The 27,080-nt window shown below is 36.5% G+C and overlaps 1 protein-coding gene across 2 annotated transcripts; it reads left to right on the top strand.

The window, feature by feature from the left end:
- The first annotated feature begins 3,316 nt into the window (after positions 1-3,316).
- LOC105034783 (uncharacterized) lies at positions 3,317-26,860 on the top strand. 2 transcript variants are annotated; one of them, XM_073251663.1, is made up of 10 exons: positions 3,317-3,739; positions 4,867-5,048; positions 5,157-5,338; positions 5,430-5,714; positions 5,820-5,878; positions 5,988-6,024; positions 6,122-6,193; positions 21,536-21,589; positions 25,746-26,070; positions 26,224-26,860. In XM_073251663.1, the coding sequence occupies exons 1-10, from the start codon at positions 3,631-3,633 to the stop codon at positions 26,611-26,613; spliced, it is 1,695 nt and encodes a 564-aa protein (XP_073107764.1). In that variant the 5' UTR covers positions 3,317-3,630; the 3' UTR covers positions 26,614-26,860. The 2 variants fall into 2 exon arrangements, with proteins under 2 accessions (XP_073107764.1, XP_010908363.1); XM_010910061.4 differs by lacking the exon at positions 21,536-21,589 and having other exon boundaries at positions 3,319-3,739.
- The last annotated feature ends 220 nt before the right edge of the window (positions 26,861-27,080 follow it).

Below are 27,080 nucleotides of genomic sequence, written 5' to 3'. Positions count from 1 at the left end.
GTACAAATATAGAGGGATAGCCGACTACGAGAGCTTCCATGGTAGCGAGGAGATGAAGAGTAGGCCAGAGAAGGGAACCCATTAGAAAAATAGGGAGAAGAGGGTTGGGTGCGAGGAGGTGAGGTGAAGGATGAAGGAGAAAAGGTTGGGGACGACAGCAAGGGTGAGGGAGGTAAGAGAAGGAAAGAAGACAGTGAGAGAGTGAGGAGAGAGCCAGGAGGAGAAGGGAAGATCGGAGGTGTGGAAGGAGTGGCGGGATCTAGGGTTAGGGTTTTGGTGAGGGACCTTAGGGTATTGAAGATGGCCATTGAGGAACATCACAGAGAGGACAAAGAGGTGTCGCAGGGTTTTTCTACATGCAGGTTATTGACATGTGTTGGCTTCGTAAGCTCTTCCTCTTCATCCATAAAGTGGTCGAGGGATACCTTCTGTGAGTTATACGGCAAAAGAGGGCGTAGGCACCATGAAAGTTGTCAGTATGGCAGAGGGCAAAGAGCAAGACGGCCAGCAAAGGTGGCAAAGAGGGTGCGATGGCGGGAAGGCGACAAGAAGGTGGAGGGCAGTAAGGAGGCCATCAGTGAGAGGGAGAGAGAGGAGGAGGCAGAGGAGGGTGAGGAAGGAGAGGAGCCAAGAGATAGAGGGCAGGGGCGCCAAGGAGGGTCTCGCAGTGACCAACAAAGGTGGCAAAGAGGTAGAGGGTGGTAGGGAGGCCGTTGGTGGGGTAGAGAGAGAGGAGGAGGCGAAGGAGGGTGAGGAGGGAGAGCAGCCACGATGGGCAGGGGGAGGGCAGTGGTAGGGGAGGGGGTCGGAGATGATACAAGGGGAAGAGGGGTGCCTATTCTCTCTCTTTTACTTGGAAAAATTTTAAACTGTGCATTGATTTGGTATATGAACATTTCAGATTAGATGTTCCTTGGGACTCACCATAGACAAAGATGTACTAGAAGAGCTTCTTTTTCATTATATTCATATCCTTAGAACAGAAAGGGTATTCAATACAGAGATCGCAGGGAGGTAATCTCATATTTCCCACAACATACACCTTATAGATTTTTCCAATGCCTTATATACTAGATTGTATATTTCAAGATCTTAAATAGTGGTCAACAACAGAGATGAAGATATGTTAGAGCTAAAGTGATGCACCAATACCATATAGAGGAGACTAAAGAATATTGTACTGGGTCAAGATGATATGAACTCTTCAGAAACTTGTTTCATGCTTGTCAGTAGAGTGTAAAAATCGATATACTGAAACCAAAATGATGAAAGAAATTATAAAATATTCATTGAAAAGAAAAATAAATATCCAAAACATTATAAGAAAAAGAACAGAGTTGAGGCCCCGACCATGGATGTGTGAGTGAATGTCGAAACGTTTGATCTAAATGAGATCCTGGCTCTATAGGAGCCTCTTGAGCTCCATCATAGTAGCAGATAGGGAGAAGAGAGAGCAAGCTTGGAGGCGAAAAGCCTGGGTGAGGGTCTCACTCTTGGACATCTCGAAGAAGAAGAGTTGGGAGTCAGAGATGATGGTGAAGGGGATCTCTTCTGGTTAAAGGACTTAGCAAGGCCCATGGCAATGGCAGTCTTATCGGTATTGAGCTGGCTAGTAAGGAGGATGGCACATTAAGATTCTAATCAAATCGATAATCATATATTAATTTGAGCTAGCATGTATTATGCACGTATCTTAAAATGAGTGTGGAATGAAAAACAAAAAATAAAGATGGGACTTAAGAGCCTCAATTTTTTTTTGGGCATATTTTCAAGAAATAGAAATCAAATTATATTTGTTTGCTTCAAAAGGATTTCTATTTTTTCTTTTTTGGGTTGCATTTGATCTTTTGTTTTCATAATTATCTTTAAAGTTATTATATTTATTTATCAAAAAAGAAGCCATCTTAAATACTAAGAAATAATTTTAATCAATATCAACTTAAATATTATTCTATTAATATTTATTTTATTAATGTCACCTTTAAAAAATTATCAAATATCATTATTTTTTTCTTTTAAAACCAATATTAATAGATTAGGAATTAGAACTAGAAAATGTTAATATTGAATTAGAAAATATTTTAAACTTATCAGATTTGGTCAGGCTATGGATAAACATATTATGATATTTTATAACAATAATTAAGATTAATGCATTAATATGATGAAAATTATGTTGCATTACCAATTTCATTTCGTATTCATAAAATATCAATAATATTTTTTAAAAAAATTTAGACTTATTTTACATGAAAAAATTATGCACATGCTGTGAGTAAGTAAATAAATCAACCATCATGGATATATATATATTTTTTAAAAAAAATAGATAAAAAAAAGGCAAACATAGACAGGTGTGAATCTGAATGAGTCCAACACCGATCATTTGAATTCAAATATTTTTTTAATTTTTTAATAATAATATATAAAAATATTAAAAAAATTTTAAATTAGAAATAATATCTATTGTCCGAAAAAAATAAAAGTTCGGAAAAGAATCATAGTTGGGAAATTCAAATTTAAAAAAAAAATATCTTATAATTCACACCATGCACTCAACATATTTTTTATTTTTTAATTATTTTTCAAAAATATATAAAATAGATATTAATAAATTAATAAAATAAAATATTTTTTTAAAAAAAATCATGTTCCATGGATGGTACGAACGGGGTTATAAGCTAATTATATATAATATCAAAGCAAAATATTACATAAAAGAATAAAAAAATATAATGGATCATTGGTGTTATAATTGCAACTTGTTCTTTGCATCTATATTATTTTTTTAAATAAAATAATATTTTTATAAAAACTAATTTATCCGGCTGCCACCACGCGGTTTTCATTGATAATGTTCTATTTATAAATCTTGTTGTTGTTCCTTTCCACTTGCGACATACTTAGTGTGGGGTTTGCATCAATAAAGTAATTTTTTTTTTCAATTTTATATTATTTTCTCTCTAAAAGTATTTTATGTCACTTTCAAAATAACTTCTATCAAATAAAACAGTGATTAAGAAAATAGTACTATTATCTTAAATATTATTATTTTAATTTGTCATGGCAGCTATTATAACAACACAAATTTCAAATCCTATGGTCAAAGTCACTTTTCCTAAAGCAGTCAGTACCTTCAGACAAGTGTCAAGGGCACTACCAAAAAAAAAAAAAAGAGGGCAATTGTCAAGGGTGGTTGAGTCATTCCATGAAAGGGTATTATTGTCATCAAATTAAAGACCGCGTTAAAAAAGACCCAAAATAAAATTATTAACGTTCTTTACATGTATTTAAGGCCACTCTGGATTTAGTGGGGTGGAAGGCCGGGGGTCCTCTCTTTCCCTTTTGCTATTTCGGGCATTATCCTTTCATCCTCCGCTGCCAAGGAAGCATCCCATCTCCTCCCTTCCCTCCTCAAAAACCCAACCCAATGTCCGACAAGAGTCTAATCTGAACCCATAATATTAAAAAAAAAGAAAAGAAAAGGAGAGGCCCTCCAGTCCTCCATTGGGTGTCTCTTCTTCTGGGATTCCATAGGGGTCTGTGCTTTTATTGGGACAACCCGGAGAGCGAGCGAGAGAACCCGGAGAGCGAGCGAGAGAGAGAGAGGGGCAGTGAGTTCGGAGAGGCATGGCATTCTCTCGATCACCTTTTCTCCTCCTACCAGCTCTTCTCGTCCTCTTCCTTTCCTTCTCCATCTCCTGCGCTTCTTCCCGGCTTCACAGCACACGGATACCAGGTATTCTTTCTTTCTTTTGCCAGTTTATTTCTTGTGTTCTTTCCTGGTTTTAGGTTCAGTTTTGTTATTGTTCGCAGAAAAACTTTTTTTTTTTTAGAAAAGATTCGATTTTTATGCGTCTTTTGAGAATATTTGGGTTGGCGTATGTTATCTATGTGGAAGTTATCATATTTTTATGAAAAATATGGGAACCATTTTCTGGTGGATTCTCGTGCATTACTTTAGGCGTTTGTGCTTGTTTTTGGAAGGCCAAGAGCGAGGCATGGCATTCTGGGGAGATCCCCTGTTCCTCTTTTCTTTCTCTATCTCCTAGTCTTCTTCTTAGCTCCAGAACACACCCATACCGATGGGTCTTTCTCTCTTTGTTACCTCATCTCGCCTTCTTTCCCGGTTAGGAATTAGGTATCACTTTCATGCGCAAACCTCCTATGTTTTCTTCTTCCGTAGAAAAAGACGCGTTTTTAACGCTTTTTTAGACCTTTAAGATTGCCATTTCTTTATCTTCTTCCTGGTTATGTTCTTACCTGTTTTATGATTTTGGGCATTTTTCTTGTGGGCAGAAACCTTGTTTTGGGGAAAAAAATACTATCTTTATTCGCTACTGATTTTATTTTTTCTTCTTTCTTTTTCTTTCGGGTGGGGGTTTTTTTCACTTTTTTTTTTTCTTGGGGTGTCTGGAAGAAATTCTTTTTGTTTGGAAAAAGAATTTTTGGGAATTTCAAAGGGCTCTTCGCTATGTTGGACGGAGTCACGGGACAGAGAGTGTGTGTGTTTGGAGAAACATGACATTCTCTCGATCACCGGCTTCTTTCCTACCATCCACCCACCCTTCTCATTTCCCTGTCCTTGTCGATCTCTCACTCTTATTTTGAGCTCCATAAGTCAGCTCTATCAGGTGCTCTTGCTTTTTTCTACCCATCTCCTTTTTTTCTGTCTTCTTACCTGATTGTAAGGTTCGTGGTATTGTTCTTGTGTGCAGAGACTCCGTTTCTCTTTTATCTTTTTAATGTTCTCCTGTATGTGCTTACTGAGATTTCCTTTTTGTAGGCTATGTTAATGCGATAGATAAATTCATATTTTTATGTAAACAAAAAAGGGAGTTTTGTATGAAGTTTGATTGCTTGTAGGTGGAAGAGGGGAAGATGGCTTGGTTATATGGAGAAGGTTTCTTGCTGAGAATTCATCATCTGTTGAGCTTTCCAACAGCTCTTTCATTTTGGCTGCGGAGAGGACGGATAGGAAGGATCCTTTGGACGGATACAAACATTACACTGGTGGTTGGAATATCAGTAATAAACACTACTGGGCTGTAAGCTCTTCCACCTCTTCTTTCTGGATTTTCTTGTTTTTATCTAAACAATTTATAAATCTCTTTCTCTCTCTCTCTTTTTTTTTTTTTTAATTTTTTTCTTGGCAGTCAGTCGGTTTTACAGCAGTTCCTTTGTTTGCTCTTGCCTTGGTCTGGTTCGTGGGATTTGGTTTTGTTTTATTGCTCATTTGTTGCTGCTATTGCTGCTGCCGACGCCGGAGTTATTCCTATTCTCGCACGGCATATGCTCTCTCGCTTATTTTGCTCATACTATTTACCTGTGCTGCAATGTAAGTTACGTCCCACTATATTTATTTTCAGATTGTTTTTGTGGCCCAATTGGTTCTTTCCTTTTTGATGGTGTTTATAAATGATGCCCAGTATTGGATGCATTGTCCTGTACACTGGTCAGGGGAAGTTCCACTCCAGCACTTCAAATACTCTGGATTATGTTGTGGGTCAGGCCAACATAACGGTTGACAATCTTAGGAATTTCTCAGAGAGTTTGGCAGCAGCTAAGAAGATTTCGGTGGATCAAGTACTCCTGCCTGCTGATATGCGGGGTAAAATTGATGCCATCCAAACTAAGCTCAACTCATCAGCTAATGATCTGGCTTCTAAGACAAAGGACAATTCTAGGAAGATTCAGCGTGTGTTGGATATAGTGTATGATTAAGGACTCCATATATCCTTTATTCAAATTATGTAAAGCGTTATAATTGCGAACATTTCATGATGGTCAGTTTTGACAATACTTGCTGTGTACTGCAGGAGATTGGATTTGATTATAGTTGCTGCAGTGATGCTCCTTTTGGCATTTCTTGGATTCTGTGAGCATATATATATATATATAGCTTCTAAATCTTGAGAAACTTACTAGTAGTTTATTTGTTATTGCACTTGATAAATTGCTCATATTATTTTATATTATGTCTGCAGTATTCTCTATACTTGGATTGCAATTCCTTGTCTCCATGTAAGAAAGATGTTTTCACCACCATCCATTTCTCTCTTCTTCATGCATGTGCACTTTATCTTCTTCTAATTTATTTTGCGACTGATAAATTTTACAGCTTAGTGATTGCTGGATGGATTCTTGTAGCGGGCACATTTATCTTGTGTGGAGTTTTTCTTCTTCTGCATAAGTAAGTTCTTCTAGTACTATATTATTATTATGTTCTGCTGCTTTACTTAATCTCACAATTTAGATACAACTTGATCATATGTAATTATGTTAGTAAATATGAAATATTAGAATTTGTCAATTTCTTCTAGCTTATTGCTAGAAAAATTGGAAGCTTAGTCAATATATAATAAATTGCTTTAAGCTGGAGAATGTTGTTTGGTTTACAGGAAGAAAGATAGTTAATATTGTGTGCCCTTGATGAATTGTGGCTATGCTGTTTCATAGGCTCTTTTTTGGTTTTTTTTTATAAGTTTACTAAGCAATATTAGATCCATATCCTTACAACTAAAACTATTATTGCACCCATAGTTGTGTTATTTAACTAATGATATCATGTAGGCTGAGAGTTCCCAGGCCCCCATTTGTACATTATTTTACATGTCTAGATTTTTCATCTAGCAAGGGCCTTAAGGTAACAGATGCCATGTTTTACATACCTTTCTCCTGTTATTGGTCTCCAAGAGAGCAATTACCCAACAAAGAATTAGTGTTTAAGAAGTTAATGTAAGGAGCTCTTCTTTTCAAGATTTTGTTTACTCTCTTCCAAACATTCCAGAAGATTTTGGTGCTAATAATGTTGTTAGATTGTTTGACAGCATTAGTGCCCTCTTCTGTTCAAATTATGGCGAGATGGATTTCGACCCAATTGCCCTCCCTTGTATCATAGATTAGATGCATTGAGAGAAGGGAGACTTTAAGAAATGTTGAGCAGTGAGCCATGGTCTTATAACCCTTTTTTATGAATATGCAGCTTTGTAGGCTTGTCTATTCTTCTACCTTAGTAGTAGGGATCTTTCATTTTGGTGGGGGGGGGGGGGGGGGGCGGCGGGCGCACCTGCTTTAAGAGGTTCTTATTAAATTTTTTTTAGAGACTCACTTCCCCATACTTGCACCTGACTTGCTTCCATCAACTAAGAACTATACAATTATTGCTCAGAAATTATGCAAGGTTTTGACCTAAAATTCCCAGGCTGTCCAATCTCTTTTTTTTTTTTCAATCTTCTCTTTTAAACAAATTTAGTAGGTTCAGTAGCTGAAACAATTTCTTCTTTAACATATGAAGCATGGACCTGGATATGGGATATGGACACGAGACAATATGGATACAATCTTACAAAAAATTTTGAAAAAAGTAAGATACAATATAGAGCAATTTTAAATCTTGAAAATGGGGATATCTCGAAATGTACCCGAGAGGCATTTGACTAATATCAGTATCCGAGACGTATTTGATGTAGGCATGACATGCGATCTTAAGTTTTTGTGCTTCCTAGCCTTCTCTTCAACATTTCTCTATGAATGAGCTATATAAGTATGAGCTATATAAACATATTAGTAATTCTCTCAAGTCTTAACACATGAGCCCGTGTACCAAGCAGTTTATCTAATTTTGGAAAGTGAACCTATAAAGGTGTCTCCAAGTGTGCTAATTTTTTCAAAAATGTGATTGATTTACCCATCGGATGAGGCTTGTTACAAATGGCACTTGTGCTAGTGAAATGCCAACATGGTAAAATTTTACATAACCCTGATATGATACATGCCCCTCTGTGCTTGTGCCAGTGAATGTTGAACCAGCCCACCAGCACAAACTGATATGAGCCGACAAGCCTCCACAGCTTTGCATGTGGTTGTGTATGTGGCTAACATGGCTTAACATGATATGTGTTGCGGTTAAGGGCTTGTGGCTTGGGTGGGTCGGTCTCCACTCTTGCACAAAGTTATTAAAGGTGCAAGGCACATCGAGGCGTAAAGGGTGCCAGGAGCCTAGGAGCAAGGCGCAAGCGAGCGTCTGGGCAAGGCGATGCGTACATTTATAAAAAATAAGATGAAATATGCATAATATGTAAAATTATATATTTTCAAACTATAATCAAAATATCATTAATATTAAAATGCAAACTCATTCAAGTTTCAATATAAAACACAGCATACGAACATTCAAGCAAAATATTGTTCACAATAAGCACACAATAACAAAATAAAAATCACGCCAACGTAAGTATATAACTAAGTGATCTAAAATCCTAGTTAAAAGTTCTAGTTAATCTTGCAATAAACAAGTAGCAGATGTAATCTCCTAATAGTCCTCATCATCATCATCAATAATAAGATCATCTTCTTCTTCTTCATCAGACTTATGATCTTCAATATCTTGCTCTTCTTCCGAGTCCTCTAACTCCTCATTTGCAAGTTCTAATCTTGATGCTCTAGGCCTTGAGAATAAATCTCTCCCTCTTGATGAAGAAGTATTTGCACTAATTCTTGTGTGATAGGCAGGCTCATCAACTCCAGCAATCCTAGGAATAGCATTCCAAGTCAAATCATCATCATCATACATCAACTCAACATCATCATCAGAACCTCCATCTATTCTTCCCACCAACCGCTCTTTACAATTATCAATGTTCTTCAAAGAAATAGGGTCAACGGTATCACGCTTATTATATCGGTGCCTCAAGGCTTTATTGTATTTCACAAATACCAAATCATTCAAGCGTTGTTGAGCAAGCCTATTCCTCTTTTGACTATAAAGCTGCAAGAATAAAAATATAAAATAATAAATAAAATTATTTGATAATATAACTACATCCAATCTAGAACCTCTTAAAGCTATCGCACAATAATAGAGTTACTTAGTACTTATATGTGAAAACACACTTCAATTTTTTTCAAACTGCTAGCACTACAAGTGAGGCTAAAAACTCATTGCAAATTTTTGCAAGTTTGGAGTTGAAGATCCATATGCAACCCACCACTCAGCTATTGATTAAACAAGTATCAAAGTGCTTTTAGATTACGAATATAAACAAGCATACAACTAAATCTATAAAAAAAAATAAACTAATTTATTTATCCGGTGATTTTGTCTTCCTTTGCCTAACAGCCATGGGTATTTCAAAAAGGTCTTGAGCATTTCTATACTTGTTCAACTCATCTGTAATTTTATCTTGCACTTCAACACTTGGAACTAGCCTTTGTATACACTTGTATAGGTCATCCATCATCTCTTCATCTTGCTCAATATTGGAGTTTTTATAAAAGAACTCAGGGTTCAAATAATGGATAGCTGCGTGCAAAGGACGATGTAGTTGACATTCCCACCAAGCATCAATAATTTTAAAGATCTCTTTGTACCTCTTTTCTCTATCACGAAAAGATTTGGTGATAGTTTCTTTTGTCCAATCCACAGCCTCATAGATATATCCCATGGGAGGTTTCTTCTCTCCATCCACTAATTGAAGGACACGAATAAGAAGGCTAGACAACTTAAGGATATAAACAATGTTAGTCCAAAATATAGGCATTAAAATAGTACTAACTACTCTCTTGGCAGTTGACTCTTTTGCCCAAAGTTTAGAGTTTCACTCTTCAGAATTGAACATCTTCCTTAAGTTGTTCTTCTGATTATGTATTGATTGAAGAGTGATGAAGGCAGTTGTAAATCTAGTTTTAGCTGGTCTAAGCAGCTCTCTTTGCTGTGTGAAACTCCTCATCAAGTTCACAATGCCCGTTTTGCTTTAGATGTACCCATTCAAAAAATTGCCCTCTTCAATATTTTTTAATTGCTGGAATTTCAGCAATATCCTCCAACATCAAGTCAATACAATGGGCAGCACACGGTGACCAATATAAATTTGGCCTCTTTGCCTCCAACAATTTTATTGTTCAAAATTCACAAATTTGAATATTAAATTATAATTGTACTAAATAATTTCTTAAAACTTAAAGATGGAAAAGTTTATTCAAATTGAATTCTACCTGCAGCTATATAATTAGAGGCATTGTCGGTCACCACTTGAATGACATTTGCTTCTCCAATTTGCTCCACCATGTCATCAAGCAATTTGAATAAGGGATTTCCACTCTTCATAGTATGGGAATCATCAACAGATTTGATGAATACCGATCCTTTAGGAGAGTTCACTAAAAAGTTGATTATGTCCTTCTTTGCAATCTCATCCTTCTAATCGTCTGACATAATCGAGCATCCATACCTTGCCCCCTCTTCTTGGTAGCCCTTCATCAAATCTTTAGTATGCTCAATGATCGTTGTTGTAGGTGGTCAAAAATAAACCTAACTCACTACATGTAGATAGGATGAGTCGGTATCATATCCACGGAGATCAGAGGGCTGAGATGCAATTAACTAAACAAAAGAGAGATTGATTCTTAAAAGTTGATAATATTTCAATTAAAACTAACTAATTTAAATCAAAGATGAAATTTAGAGAAATAGATAACGAAAAAGATGTCTTTAGGTTTTCAGATGATCACAAACATAGATTTTGATATTTGTTCTAATCTAAGCAATTAAATTCATAATCAATTAGGAGTTTTGCAAATAAATCCCAAGCATAGGTGATCTTGTCGAGCACGAACCATATCCTGTCAAGATCATGGTTCGTCCCACAAGTATAGGCTATCAAACGATTAGATTTGCACAGATCCTAACAGGTTATGTAAATATCAAATCCTAAAATAAATTATCTTTGCTGAGCATGGACTATATCCTGTCACGATCATATTCCATCCCACCTATAGGTAACTTATTCAGGAATCAGGCATAAAAGAAATTAAATAGAACTCGAAAACATTCTATTAATTGCATAAAATAGAAAACAAATACAAAATTATGTAAGGACATCTGTACTCTCCTCAGACTGCACCTTAGCCAGACATGGCTTCTGGATACATCTTCTGAAAATTTAGTACTTTGTCACAGCACTTTCTCTTCCTGAAGCAATCTTCTTCTTCTCCACTCTCCCTCTTTTTTAAATCCTAAAACAAAAATCTAATTAAAAAAATAAGAAAAAGGGCTTCTGTGCTGCTACTGCCTGCCGCTGCTTGCTGTTGTCTCCTCACTATTTAGTTCCCCGTAGTCTATTGTTTTTATAACCAAAAATTGGATTGAAATCAGATAGAAATCGGATTCTTATTGGTGTTCAAAGTCCTCAACCCATGCCAGCCATCATATGGAGATCAAACGGTCAAAATCCAGCCTCAAAACAACCCAGATCAAGTCGGCAGCCTTCCCAATTGTTGGATCGATCCCCAGATTAAATTATAACCATTGGATCGTGCACAGGATCGTCCCAAACTCCTTTCAATCGACAACTACTATGGACCGTCCGATCAAGCCCTTGATGGATGTCAGTCGTTCGATAGCGCACAAGAGAGAGCCATCCACCCGTCCGTCGCGATTAAGACCATGGGACACTGTTGCCCTGGACCGCTTGTAGACCCGGTGCGGTGGGGCTTATGCACCGGTTGCTGACCAGCCCTTTTTCGGTAGACCGCTGTGGACCGCTTTGTTGGTTTTGGGCATGGACCGTGCGATTCAGTTGGGTCGGTCGGTTGGTTTTTATATTTTTAATTTTTTTTCTTTTCTTTTGGCTTCAGGTCTTCATTTGGGGTTCGAATTGAGTCCGATTTGCTTCAAATTTTTTCTTTTGAATCTACAAATTGAGCTCTTTATATTGGCGACCATCTTTTTTGCAAAACACAAGTAAAAGTATCAATTTTTAAGAAATAAAAATCAATTAATATATGTTTTGATTCTTTTATTAGGATATTTATTGTACTTATCACACCCTCCAACTTGAGTTTTGCTCGTCCTCGAGTAAAGAAAGGAATTAGTGTTAGATACCATTTAGCTTAGAGTTTTGAGTTTCACCTGGCAATTTAAAAAAAAAAGACCATTGATATTTAGTATAGCATGAGTGAGGTATGTCATTGGGGTATTAATACTAATTAATATAAAAAAGTCAAGAACATTAAATTTTTTCTAATTTTTTTTAAATTATTTTTGCTTTTATCTCTAAATCATCTACTTTCATATGGACAGGTGTAGTATTACTTTTGTCTTTCATTTATTGATTTTTTTTAATATTTTTTTAATGTTGTACTGCTATTAAGTGTCTTAATCCCTTAAGCTTTCTGTTTGATCGATGTAGTGAGTTTTTAGCTAATGACTGCCAAATCAGTTGGCTTTAGAGTACTAGGTATAAAATATTTCTCGAGTTTATTTGCTCGAATCAAACAGGTTACGAGTTAAGACTAGTTTTACAATAAAACTTCTTTGTCCTTCACACTTTTTGATGTGAAACTCAATGCTTGTTTAGACAAAGAGGTCCGGTTACTCAGTGTAAAGTTCTTGAATTTTTTTTTTTATGAAAAAACGTATAGTTATCCTATATGAGTCTATAGGAAGTAAACTCTTCTTTGATGCTAGTAAGAGGAATTAGAAGTGTTCAAAAAAAAAATATTTCTGTTCTAAACTTAACTATTCATTGAATTTTTTTAATACTTAATTCCTCAGTGTCTCACAAACTCTCTAATCTGTGCATCAAGTTTCTTCAAAAAAAAAAAAAAAAAAAAAGCTTGATTTCACTCGAATCGTAACCTAATCAGAGATCTAAACGCAAAATACTAATTTATTCGAGAATTTTATTATTTTTTTAATTACCCTTACCCTCTACTTGATTTTTATTATCCTCAATGGAGTAAGAAAAAATAAAATAGAGACAGATAAATAAAACAAAGAGAGATACCATCTGGACTAAGTAAACTCATTTATTGGCAGGTGCTTCTATACAGAGTGGTTTATTATTCTTAAATAAATGAAAATCACTAAAGCAAAGGTTAGAGAAAATAAAAAGTTTGGGTTGTCTTCTAAAAAGCGCTAAATTTAACGTCTTCAGCTAGATTTTTATTAAGATTAATCCTAAGAAATTGGGTGCCTCTCAACAAGTGCTAAGTTAACCGTCTTCAGCCGGACACTAATAGAGTGCTCATCCTATTCTTGTCCGAATGTTATGTGATTTGGGATCTACCTCAAAATACTTCCTACATGGGACCATTGCATGACTAATTCCCTTGACAGCTAACAACCCTTTCTCTATAATTAGATCTAAGTACAACTTAAGTTCTAGTCGGGATTCTAAAGGATCTAGATCTATGTACTCAATGTGTTGAGGGAGTGTTTCTGGATCTCCTTTTGTTAGCTCTTCCTTTTCAGGCAAAGGTTCGATTAGTGTCATGAGGGGTTCAACTAGTAGTTCTGGTCTTGGCTGAGTGTAACGGTCATTAAGGGTGGATATCTCATTATTATTTTTAGCTTTGGGTATCTCCTCCAGTTCCTTAGATCTGGATGTTCTCAAATGATCAAATTGGTCTTCTTGTTTGGGCTCTGGATCATATTGGGCTCTAGGGTCAAACTCAAGTTGGCTTGGTATTTTATCCTCTTCTTGTTCACTGGCTGCTGTAGCTGATTGGTCTAATTGTTTTAATAACTGGCCAGTGGTTTGCATGAAATTACTAAGAGTATTTGTTATGTCTAAGGTTGATTGTGCGAAGAGCTCTAAACTCTTTTCTAATGTGTTGACTCTTTCCTCAAGATCTAAATCTAGTTGATTGTTCAATGCTTGATTAGGCCTTAGATAGGGCTGATCAAAAAGGTGGACTCCTAATGTTGCATCTTGTGATCATGTAAAATTGGAATGATTTCTCTATCCTGGGTTATAGGTTGGTGCATAGGGTTCATTCTTATATCTTTTATTGAATGCACTCTCTTGTGTGAACCTATTTTGGATTGGTCTCATAAAAAAAGGATACTCCAACATAACATGATCTGATGCATCGCATGCAATACACATGGGTGCAGGCACATAGTTTAATTGAGTATGTCTTTTGAATTCTAGGGCTTCAACTCTATGGGTCAAAGTTGCAATTAAATCTTCTTTAGACTCCCTTGTATAACTGTATGCATTTTCAATTCTAGTGATGTAGGATACATGTTAATCGTTTGAAGGCCAATTGTAAAATTGTTAGCTAAAGATCTAATTCTAGACAGTTGGATAGAGCTAATCGGGTAACACATGTCATGCAGGATTTTAGGTTGTTTGATGGAATCTATTTCTCCCTCAGTGACGTTATAGGCTTGTAGGCTTTAGATTGTGTCTGGCCAATTGTTGTTTTGTCCTAGTACGATTTTTTTTTAAATTTAATTTTTTTTATTATTTTTTTATATATGTGAGAGAAAGAGAGAAGAAAGAGAAGAGTTCTAGAGATGAGAGTCCTAAGGAGCCATAGAGCTACAGACGATAGATGAGAGTGTTTTAGTTAGATTTAACTTTTAAAAGCAAGTAAGTTATCAAATAAATTAAAACTCTACTTAGGGTTATCCTAATTCTAGACAGCTCCTAACTGTCAAGGTTACCTTCGAGTCCTCCAAGTCAGAAGCTAACCAACCAACTGGTCAGGTAAGTGTAAGGTTGGTGGGGGTCTCTCCGTTGCTTTTCTTAGATGTCAATTAAAATTGGCCAGGTAAGTGAACGGAACCAATTAAATAATCACCTTCCTTCAGAATGTAGTTCCTAAATCACTTTCCTAGATACTAGTTAACTTGACTAACCCTAATCTGGTCCAACTCTTAGGGTTTCTTGTCCTAGTGAGCTCGAGAGTCTTTAGGGGCCAACGTCCAATTGATTTTTGGTTAAGGTTCAGTTCAATGTAAAATGCAGGATTGTGGTTTGTGGATGAAGAAGGGTGATGAAATTCCCTCCTCATCTTGTTTAGGGTTTGTGCCTTTAAGATGTTTTATGAGAATGCAGATGCAAATAAACAAGATGTCCACACATGTTAAGTTCTTTTATTGTGTTTTAAGTTTCTCTATATTAGTTAAGTATTAAGATGTGTATATTTTATTTCTTTTTTCTATTAAGTTATTTAAAGTAAGAAAAATAAAAGGTAAGTTTTAATTTAGTTAATTAAATTTAAGAAAATTTAAAGAAACTAACTAGAAAGTAATTTATGCTACGATTAAAAGGCAACTACGTAACCTACAAATAAAGCAAAAAATCAAATCTACTTTCAGGACAGTAAATTATTCTAAGCTATAAAAAGTAGTAAATCTCTAGGAATAATAAGTAGAAAATTTTTTATGCATGCAAATAAAATAATCTAGCTAGAAAGCAGTAAAGCAATATAAGATGAAAATAAACACTAAATTATGATTATTATTATTATTATTTGGTGTACTTTTTTTGCTTAGTCAACACAATCGTGTCAATGATCTCGACAACGGTGCCAAAATTTGATTGCTGTCGTAGGCGGTCAAAAATAAACCTAACTCACTATATGTAGATAGGATGAGTCGGGATCGTATCCATAGGGATCAGAGGGTTGAGATGCAATTAACTAAATAAAAGAGAAAAGTTGGTAATATTTTAATTAAAATTAATTTAAATCAAAAATAAAATCGAGAGAAATAGATAACGAAAAAGATGTCTTTAAGTTTTCAAAGGATCACAAATATAGATTTTGATATTTGTTCTAATCTAAGCAATTAAATTCATAATCAATTAGAAGTCTTGCAAACAAATCCCAAGCATAGGCTATCTTGCCGACCACGAACCATATCCTATCAATATCATGGCCCGTCCCACAAGTATAGGCTATCAAACGATTAGATTTGCACAGATCCTAACAGATTATGTAAATATCAAATTCTAAAATAAATTATTTTTACTGAGCATGGACTATATCCTGTCATGATCATACTCCATCCCACCTATAGGTAACTTATTTAGGAATCAAGCATAAAAGAAATTAAATAGAACTCGAAAGCATTCTATTAATTGTATAAAATAGAAAACAAATACAAAATTATATAAGGACATCTTTACTCCCCTCAGACTGCACTTTAGCCAGACATGGCTCCTGGATACATCTTCTGAAAATTTAGTACTCTGTCACAGTACCTCTTCTTGAGGCAATCTTCTTCTCCACCCTCCCTCTCAAATCCTAAAACAAAAATCTAAAAGAAAAAGGGCTTCTGTGCTGCTACTGCTGCCTGCTGTTGATTGCTGTTGCCTCTCTGTTTAATTCCCCACAGTTTGCTATTTTTATAGCCAAAAATTGGGTTGAAATCGAATAGAAATCAGATTCTTATTGGTGTTCAAAGTCTTTGACCCATGCCAGCCGTTAGATGGAGATCAAACGGCCAAAATCCAGCCTCAAAACAACCCAGTTCAAGTTGGCAGCCTTCCCAACCGTTGGATCGATCCCCAGATTAAATTACAACTGTTGGATTGCGCACAGGATCGTCCCACACTCCTTTTAGTCGGCAACTACTATGGACCGTCCGATCAAGCCCTTGATGGATGTCAGCCATTCGATAACGCACAAGAGAGAGCCACCTGCCTGTGTGTTGTGATAAAGATCAGGGGGACACTGTTCCCCAGGACTGCCTATAGACCTAGTGTGGCGGGGTCTATGCATTGGTTGTGGAGCAGCCCCTATTTCAGTAGACCGTCGTGGATCGCTTTGCTGATTTTGTGCGTGGATCGTGCTGTTCAGTTGGGCCGGCCGGCTGGTTTTTTTATTTTTAATTTTCTTTTCTTTTGGCTTCAGGTCTTTATTTGGGGTCTGAATTGAGTCCGATTTACTCCAAATTTTTTTCTTTTGAATCTACAAATCGAGCTCTTTGCATTGGCGACCATTTTTTTTTGCAAAACACAAGTAAAGTATCAATTCGTAAGAAATAAAAATCAATTAATATATGTTTTGATGCTTTTATTGGGATACTTATTGTACTTATTATTCAACTTTTTTTTTTTAACAAAGGGACCCTAACCTCATGATTAACTTGGAGGTTTCATGTCAGGACCAAATTGTCTAATTGCTTCAATTGCAACAGCAAAGCTTGGATAATTCACGGCATTAAATGGAATGCCGGCATCATACATCCACCTAGCCAACTTTCTACAAATCTTGTCTCTTAATACTTTTTTACAAACTTCATTAATAGTAGTTTGCTTCTCTTTGCCTTCTTTTCTACTATGAACAATCATTTCTGCATTAGGAGTAAAATACAAATCTATAGGATTCTTCTCTTTTGATTTTTTTGAGCTAGATTCCTTGTTACTAGTCATAGAACTTCCGCTTGTACCACCACTTCTTTTACTACGAAGACCAACCATTTGAATTTCATCTTCTTCATCAACACCATAGTCTTCCATATCATCAAAATCAAGCAACAAATTATCTTGTTTCTTTTCCTTTGCTTTCCTTAACATATAATCTTTAATCTCTTTACGAATATGTGGTGGATATTTTTGGCAACCTCTGGCATTTCGAAACCCTTCAACTATATGTTGTTTTGCCCAATAAATCCCTCCTTTAGTCATTTTTCCATAAAAATTACAAATAATATCATTTTTGTTTTTGCCCATTGGGTTAGCCAAATGTTCATGCTTCCACGCTAGATCTTTTTTAGATGACCCATGGCTTTTGGAATCCATTTTAACCTCCTAAAATAGGTGCCAAACAATGACAACGAAATCAGCCCTCCAAAAAAAAATTCTATTACATACACTGTGGGTTGGTTATGTAACCTAAAAAAAAAACCCAAAAAAAAAAAAAGAGAAGGGAAAATGTAACCCAAAAAAAAAGTGTTGCTGTGTTACAAAATCAGAAAAAAAAGCCCAAAAAAGTTACTGTAGATGACCAAAAAAAAAAAAGAAGGAACGTCACCAACAAAAAAAGAAAAGAGGGAACGATGAGCAGTGCAAAAAAAGGTTACTGTAGATGACAAAAAAAAAAGAACGTCGCTAAAAAAAAAAGGAACGATGAGAAGAGGAAAGAAGAGAAAGAAAGAAAACAAAGAAAAAAAGTGGAGCCGTACTGTTTGGTGGTGGCTCTGACGAGTGGGGTCGTTGGTTGACGGCCGTGGGTCTTTGATCGGCGACCATGGGTCCTCGGTTGCGTCAATCAACGAGTGGGTTCTTTTCTCTGACGGTTGAGGCGGTGCTCCGATAGCTGTGGGTCTTCGATCGGCGATCGTGGGTCCTCGATTGCATCAATCGACGAGTGGGCTCTCTTCTTTGATGGCTGGGGTGGTGCTTCGATTGTTGTCGGTCTTCGATCAGCGACCATGGACTGTCCTCTTTTTCGTCATCTCACTCTTTTTTTCTCCTTTGCGTCAAAGTCGAAGGGTCTGTCTGACTTCCCAAAAAGCCTCTGTCGCCTTTTTTTTTTCCTCCTGAGTAAAGCGGTTGAAGCGCGCCTTAGGTGCGCCTTTGGAGCTTGGGTCAGGTGCGTGCCTTAAGCACCTAGGCGGCGCCTCAGCCACCTCGCCTCGCCTGAGGGGGTAAGAGTCGTGGGGACCCTCGCCCCGAGCCTCTTGCTTTAGGCGCGCCTTTAACAACTTTGCTCTTGCATACGTGAGGTATTGTCCGTTTCGACTTCTAGCTGCTATGGTACTAGGCCTTACGGTTTTACCCTTCGAAAGGCGCCTCACGGGAGAGAGAAGGTCCCATCTCATGTAAGCCAGAGTTTTTCTTGACTCACAATCAATGTGGGACTAATGACGTCCTTCCTTCCATACCACCACAGCCTTCAATCAAGGGGGACTTCGGGTAAGGTTTTGGGAGCTGCGCCATAGTCTGTCCGGGGCACATTGGCCCTCCTAGGGCCAATGCTGCGGTCAAGGGCTCGTGGCTCAGGTGGGATGGTCTTTGCTTTCACGTGCGTATGTGGGGTATTTATCTGCTTCGGCCTCTAGATGCTATGGCATGGAGTCTCACAGTTTTGCCTCTCCAAAAGCACTTTACAGGAGAGAGAAGATCACATCCCATAAAAGATAGAGTCTCTCTTGACTCACCACCAATGTGGGACTAATGATGTTCTTCCTCCCACATCACAATAGTATGTATGGTATAAGCTGTCACTGGCATGAGCTTAGCTTCTGGTAAAACGTATATTCTTGAATTTACTTCTAGAAATGACCGACTCTATCCTACAAGGCATCCTACCGCTGGTCCGCATTCCACCATTTCTAAGTGGAGATACTTTATTGCAGCATTTCTTGAGATAACATAGGTTGGATTAGTAACTTTTTTGAGTTAAAAGCTTTGTCATGAGTCCCCCATGGCTTTTTCATTGGAGCATACTTGGAGCTTCTAAACTCTAGGCCGAAATCAAAAATGTGGTTTTGGAATAATAGCAATTTGAAACTCAGTTTCAGACATTTTCAGCTAACAATGGCATAGAATTCCTTTCCACATAATCTCATTGAAAAAATAATCTAGAGAAGTTAACCAGTTGTTCTGTTTGAGGCATGAAATTCTCTTCTACCCTTCTGCTTGGGTAAATAGAGTCTTTATCCAGTCATAATTAAGGGATATATGTCGGATAGGCTGCTCTTTCATTACTTGGACTTGCCCTTAACCCTTCAGATTTTGTTGTTTCCAACATAACCTTGGACTATATTATTATGCATGAATACAAAAGCTTTTTTATCAAAAAAGTTACAAATATGACATTGTGTACTAAATTGTCCAAAACTCCAAAACATTTCTTTGTTTAATAATTTATACAGAGGAATTTGAAATATGCGCTGATATCTACATAAAATAAAACTCGGTGTAAATGCATAAAAGCTGCAGCACATTTATATATGTTAAGTTTAGTACGTATTGATGTTTAGGGTACGAAATTTTTAGATGAATTTTTTGGGCCTTTTTAAAATAACTGGATTCAGTTGGATGCATTTCACATATTCTTTTGTGTTTTTTTGCCTTGATTAATGTTCCAAAAGACTTCATTATTTGTGTTATAGAGCATCATTAGAAAATTGATTGTGGAAAGCATCTATTATAATTCCTTAACAACTTGTATTCTTCTGCAAACGTTCTACAAAATATTCTAATATTCCCTTTTATATAAATGTGAAACATATTCTTTTAACTTAATTGAATATTCACTATTTTAGTAATATCTTTTATGTGATTATTTCCTTACTCTGTGTATGAAGAATATTGTGCTTGTTGATTCTATGACATGACAACACTATTTTTTTTTCTTTTTTGAATGAAATAAATCGATTGCATACAAAACAAACATCTATGAAGAGCTCAAAAAGTTGATGTAAAAAGTCATGAGCTTAACCTTTAAGTGAGCTTTTATTTTTTTAGGTGTCACCACATGTAACATTTAATAAGTCAGTTTTGGATGTGGGAAATAATTTGCTAAATAAGTTTCAACTTGAGCAGTGTCAGAGTTTTTGGTGGTTTTGACCATACTTGCGACAGTTTTTGCCAAAGAACAATTAAAATATTTTTAATTAATATTACAATAAACAAACAAATGAAACTAGAAAATACTAGAAATCGTGTTGGAGTATGTTGATTATTTGGTCCATATTTTGAGTTGTTTTATGCTGAAACTATTTATAAATGTCGTAAATATTAAATATATCAAAATAGCCTGCTTTCAGAATACAGTGTATCTTCCAGTTTGATGAACATCCATCAGTCTTATTGTCTTTTAAGAGTATGAACATGCAAGTTATGAACTTTTGTTCTCTATAAAAAACATGAGAAGGAATAAAGTATTATATTTTCCATAAAAGATAAGAAGACTGTATTTAAAAGTTTCATGATAGGTTGACAATATTTGCCCAGAAAAGTGACTGTTATAGATGAGTTCTCTAGGAGAAGGATTAGGACGTCAGTATTTGTTTGAGTTCTGAGACTTGACACCGTATAGAGGAGATCTGAACCCAAGACTTGTGAAGATGAGTGTAAACCTTGTGAATTTGCACTTTGAGTGATTGAATCTACTCCAGAAAATTCCACTTTGCTTTCAACTTAAAAATTTTCAAACTCCGTTACCTGGACACTTACATCTGGATCCAAAATTCTGTGTTGGATATGTGTCTTAGTTGGATATGCATTAGATACTTGGATACTTGTGAGGTTCTATAGTTGCCACTTTTGATGATTGGTGGAGAGTTGAACTCCTCTAACGATAAGTTGACCCTCCATTTTCATGTTAGAAATGAGTATTCTTTCTTCCTTGTGATTGGTCATGGATATATGTACCAAAATAACTTTACAAAATATTATTCACTAATATTCATAAATTTATTGGGAAGTGTGAATGAGAAACATGTAAATTGAAAGACCCTAGCAAACAATATTTTCTTATTGCTTATTTTTTAATGTTTAAACAGACGACATTAAAGGCTTAGATATATATAGTTTAGTCAAAATTATGATTTATCCTATGTATCCTTGTATCTCCTTTTTCTCTCTTGCTGAATTAAACACTTGGTTACATGTTAGAATCCAACTCTCGTTTCCTTGCATGACTCCTAGAGCATAAAGTTTCTTTAAAACGTTAAAAATTTTACCTTCCTCTTGAATTTCTCTTCCTGTTCTTTTCTCATTGATGAACTATCTAGTGCATCTCAAGTTAAGTTCTCATTGCGAACAATTTTTTATATTTATACTAGGGGAAAGAAATGGTCTCTGGTGACATGGGAGTCACAAATCCAACTCAGGCAACGGTCTGTGCTAGAGATCTGAGTCCATGTATTGTTTCCCTTTCTATACCTGTTAACAAATAACTATCATTGTCAGAAAATAGGAAGGAACTTTACTTTCCTTCCATCAACGATTCTGTCATCTAAATATTTTCTTGTTTTCTAAACGTTTCGCTCTTGCAATTTCTTCTATTTCTATTCCTAGGTCTTTGCAAGAGGCATTAAATAAGTTATGTTGGAAGAAACAGAGATAATTTATAAGACTGAGCTTAGAGGGTGTTACAGCTTTTAGATGGGAGTGTATCTGTCAATATGTTGAGAGATACATGGCTTGATTTGTTGTCAAAGGCTGCACTTAGAAAATATATTGTTGATTACGTCGGGATATTTTGTCTTGAATGAAACCCAATTCTATGAGTTGTAATTTTAATAGTGTTCAGTCTTAAATGTTTCTAGCTTTGGTTTGATCAAGAACTCTTGCTCAGACATCTGCTTGAAGCTTATGCATATACCACCATCTAGATTTTTCTCCACTCAAAGAGGGAAGGTCTTGTGTCTCTGCTTAGGATGCTTTTTTGTATGGTATGCAAGTCTTATCATGCTTGGTTTGACAATTTAGTTGAGTGATTTAGTTGTTTAGGCTTCCTAAGGGCTTATTTTCTCATTGTTCATGTACACATTGTTCTTATAGGTGACGACTGAGGGGTAGGTGCTTTGAGCAATTGTTTTAGGGAAAGTTTAAATGGAACACTTGGCACAGGTTTGCTAATTTTGGTGAATGGTGGTATTGCATCCTTATGATTATTTCATGAGGAGGTATATACTGGATCTTTTTAAGTACATGTTACTTTTGAATGCTGACTGGAAGATACGACATGGATAACCAATTAGAAATCCAAAAACATGAATCAATATTGTTGAGATGCAAGTATCCATAGATATAGACAGATTGGTGAGATGATTTATGTTCACCGAATGTGACCTTAGGTGTTGTCAGCTACTTTCTGTAGATTGCTTGAGCTCCTCATCTAACTTGTGGTATGTTAAGGAGGCTGTTGTCATGCAATATGGCATAATGCTCCAAGTCATCTTAAGATTTGGGCCTACACAAATGCGATTCATTTTTTTTTTTTTTTTGGTTTTCAGTGGGTGGGTGGGGGGTGTTAAGGTTGTTGATGTGGCTCTAGTCATAATTATATTTGATCACAGTCTGGTTTTGTGGCATCTTCCTTTTTTGATGTGATAACTATACATCCATTTACATTAAAATTAACCCAATTCTATTTAAAAGGATGAGACACTGATGAATATCATTCTTTTATTTGAGACAACATCACTGGAAATGAGATCATTGCCCTTTCTGGATAGTCTAGGTTCAACTCCTAGATGTTGAACTTGCTTACTAAGGCACATGATGCATTTGGAGTGTTTGCATTCAAGTTGGGTGAGCGACATCTTTGCTCTAACTTGAGGGGGTTTTGATGATTCAGCATGATTTATGTTAGCAATTTCTCGACATGAATCTAATTTAGACTGCAAGATCTGCTTTTATGTAATTTGTTAGTAGTTAAGAAAAATACACCTTGTTATGCATGTAATAAAGCCAATTAGGCCTTTTCTACGAGCCACAAGGCATTATGGTGCAGCCTAATTATTGGCTGGACCCGAACATAAATAAATGTAATGATGCATGCCAGTGTTGCATGAACACAGACATGAGAATTAGATCTCATTGTGTCTGTGTCTGACTAAGCAAGAGGAGAAAAATAGATGCAGAGATATGTTGGAAAAAATAATTTTAACTAAAATATATTTAGGTATCTTATAAGACAGAATATTAAAAGATATTATTTGTTAAGGTCTTCCAATATGTATGATTTCCAAACTTCTCAATTAGCTTAAACATTTTAGGAAAATGACAATTTCTAAAATAATTTGTAACATATGCATTCTTAACAAATTCTAAAAAGAACAAATCCTCACTTTGAACACTATTACAGTGGGTCAAACTAATTGGAGGGGTCGACTCTACTACTTTCTGAATTCTGAAACTAATAATCTAAATTTTGATAGGTATCTATCCAACTTGGATACCCATCCAAAATGGATTCTAGCAGCTGGACATGAGTGTTCAGGTAACATAGGCTATAAGCCATGCAGCACCATCTTTTTTCATGTCATTTCTCATTTCTTCCTCACTCTCTCTTTCTACACACATCTCCACTCATCTCTCTTTATTTGTTTGTTGCCATTTCTTATTCTTTAAACACCTCTATAGGATTTTTCCTGTCATTCTCATGGTAATTAAAAAAAAAAAATGTAGAAGGATGTTCTTTGCCATAGCTGGTTTATCATAAATAACAAAGAACATGTAACCACGTCATTTTGCTATTTTTTTTTTCTTTTAGATGATTGGAGGTGTGCAAATAGCTAAAGAAGTTAGTTATGTGGGTCATTCATGTGCTTTATTCAGCAACGGTTCCGTTGGTAGAAGATGCTTAATTGTTATTTCAAAGTAGCAATGTATTTAGAATATCAAATGATCGGAAGGGAATAGTGAAAAAAGATTAAAAACACAACTATTTGGACAACTAAGCAGGGAAGACTCGCCATGATATTTCTTGGGATGATTCAAAACATTGTTTTGCTTGTAATAATCTCAGTTTGTTTAAGAACATTTTGGAGCCAGAAGAACTAGTATATTCTAATTAATTACTGGGTCATAGAATGGGATGTGAAAAGAAGTGGATTGATCTATGGTTGGCCATACCTCCCCAACCATCCAGTTCAGGGTGTATCAAACCAAATGGATTAGGAGCTGGGGTCGTTCACCTTGTTGGCTTGGTAAACATGCTAAACCCTCTCCAAAAACCCTAGCTCCCCTCTTGGTCCGTAGTCCAAGAGTAGCTTGGTTCGAGAGAAGCCCAAGTTGGTTTGATTAAATAGGCTGCCCCTCCCAATCCCAAAGCACCCCGAAACACTTAGAAACCCCTCCTCTGGCCTCTTCACCTCCTTCAGCTTCTCTCTATTCCCCTCCGACTCCCTCTCCCTCCATGCAGACACTTCGAAACCCTTGACTCTCTCCTGCCTCCACTCACAGCTGTCGATGCCCTCCTCCTTCCGGCCTTTCTCTTTACTCATCCTTTCCCCTGGAAGACTGTCCATCCCTGGCTATGGATCGATTCAAGCCTCCAAGCGAGCTCCCCACGCTCTCCCTCCCTCCCTCCTCCTTTTTCATCCCCCACTCCCTCCCTCTCCTTGGTTCTGATACGCTGCAGTTTGACACAATACGAACCAATATCTTACCGTACTGATTGCTAGCCGACATGCCTATCAGTACCAGTGTTGCCCCATCCGTGGATTGATCATTTGGTTGTATCAAGTCGCAATCATGGGGTTTAGTAGCTTGTCATGTTTTAAGGTGTAGTTGTCTTAATTTCTCGTACATTTGGTGACATCATAAATGTTGGGTATGACAGTTGTCTTCAAGTTAATCCAAATACTTGTGGTAGTTTTGAAAATCGATGTTATTAGGTTTTGTGCAAATCTGTATAATAAAACTTGTCTTAATGTTGTTTCAATCCTTTATAGCAATAGCAATTCATTTTGTGTTTATTGGAGTAAATGTCTAGCATGTCCTATTATTTTTTGACCTTTTGTCATGCTGTCTGTCAGTCTGAAGGTTGATTAATAAAATGCATGAGGCTACAAGTTGACCCGAACTAGATTTATTTTTCTACCCATGGACTTCAAATCTCTTTTATTCTGGAAATAGTTACAGGTCTCTTAAGCGATCTTGAGTTTTAGAGTTTAGACTGCTCCATTTGTTACCACTTTTTTGCCAAGCCCCTGACATCGACTATTTTATTTGATAACAATATGCTGATATCATATATTAAAAAGAATCAAGACATGCTGTAGCACACAGGAAGCATCCTTTACAAAGTGCTTTATTGGCTAAGTGTTCCATTTCTCAAAATTTCATCAGATCCATCCTCTTCTTCGTTGACTCTGGCTGCATATCCATTCTTCCTGTTCCAAACACTTGTTGACCTATAGTTTACAAATAAATTAATTGTGTGCAATGAACTACTTGGGCTATTGATCATTAGAGAAGCAAATGCTATGCCCTAAATTTGTCATAAATAATACTGATGGTGTAACTTTTTGATTTCATCAGTGTGGTTGCAGACACTTGCGTTGCAATGAATGATTGGGTTGATCACCCTCATGCACATACAGCTTTGGATGATATTCTTCCTTGTGTTGATTCTGCCACTGCTAACGAATCACTGTACCGAGGCAGGGAAGTCACTTACCAGCTGGTAAATGTTGTGAATCAAGTCATCAACAATATTTCCAATATTGACTTCCCTCCTGCTGCCAAACCTTTATATTATAACCAATCCGGACCATTAATGCCCCCACTTTGCAACCCATACACAGCTGACCTGAGTAACCGTACATGCACCGCCGGAGAAGTCAGCCTGAACAATGCATCACAGGTAAATTAGCTGATGGTTATTATATTGCAGAATCATTTATAAGGAAAGAAACCCTAAATATTCGATCAGAAGTGGAGGTAACCAGCAAGTCACACCATCAGAGTGTGTAGATATAAACTGAATGCACTGTAATTAACTTTATTGGTAATGCAGGTATGGAGGGGATACATATGCCAGGCTGCTGTTGTCTCTGGGAGTGAGATATGTACCACCACTGGCCGGGTTACTCCAAGCATCTACAACCAAATGGCAGCAGCTGTCCGTGTGAGCCAAGGCATATACCTTTATGGGCCATTCCTCGCTGATCTAGAAGACTGCACTTTTGTACGACAAACATTTACTGAAATTTATAGCAACCACTGCCCTGGTCTGGAGCTGCGCAGCAAATGGATCTACATTGGGCTCGTGATGGTATCGACTGCTGTGATGCTGTCCTTGATCTTCTGGGTCATCTATGCCAGAGAAAGGCGTCACCGCAAGTATAACAAGCAGTTTATTCATTCAGGTCAGCCACCTCTGCCTCTACAAGACAAAGGACCATAGGATCATGTCAATCTTATAGCAATCTAAGTAGGTTCCTCATCCACTCGAGTTGAGTTGCGATGATGTGCATAGTTGGTGATATTTTATATAATATTTTGTCGAGTGCTCTTAATATAGGTTTGAGGATTCTCCTACTTGAGCTAGATGGGTAGCTTATGTAGTTTGCTTATCCTGACTGTCTTATTTGTTTTTTGGTTATGCCTCCAGATACTACTTGTTAAATACAATTAGCGTGATTCTTTGTGAATGTGTCTGTGCTTGATCAAGTATTCCAGGTTCAGCTCATGAAATTTTGGTGATGTTGAGATCTCTTCAGAGCTTTCCTACTGTAAAAAATGCTTCCTGGTCAAAATGTTTAAAATCTAAATTAGGATGTGGAGGGAAAACTATAAATGTTGTCAAAGCTTAATGTCTTATTTAATCATTTTTAAGGAATATTTGGCACTGTAAGGGTTTGTTTGGATATC

This window comes from Elaeis guineensis, chromosome 1 (genome assembly GCF_000442705.2).
Source record: "Elaeis guineensis isolate ETL-2024a chromosome 1, EG11, whole genome shotgun sequence".
In the NCBI taxonomy this organism is placed as follows: Eukaryota; Viridiplantae; Streptophyta; class Magnoliopsida; order Arecales; family Arecaceae; genus Elaeis; species Elaeis guineensis.
The sequence above is the reverse complement of the archived record's forward strand: the minus strand, read 5'-3'. Positions and strand labels throughout refer to the sequence as shown.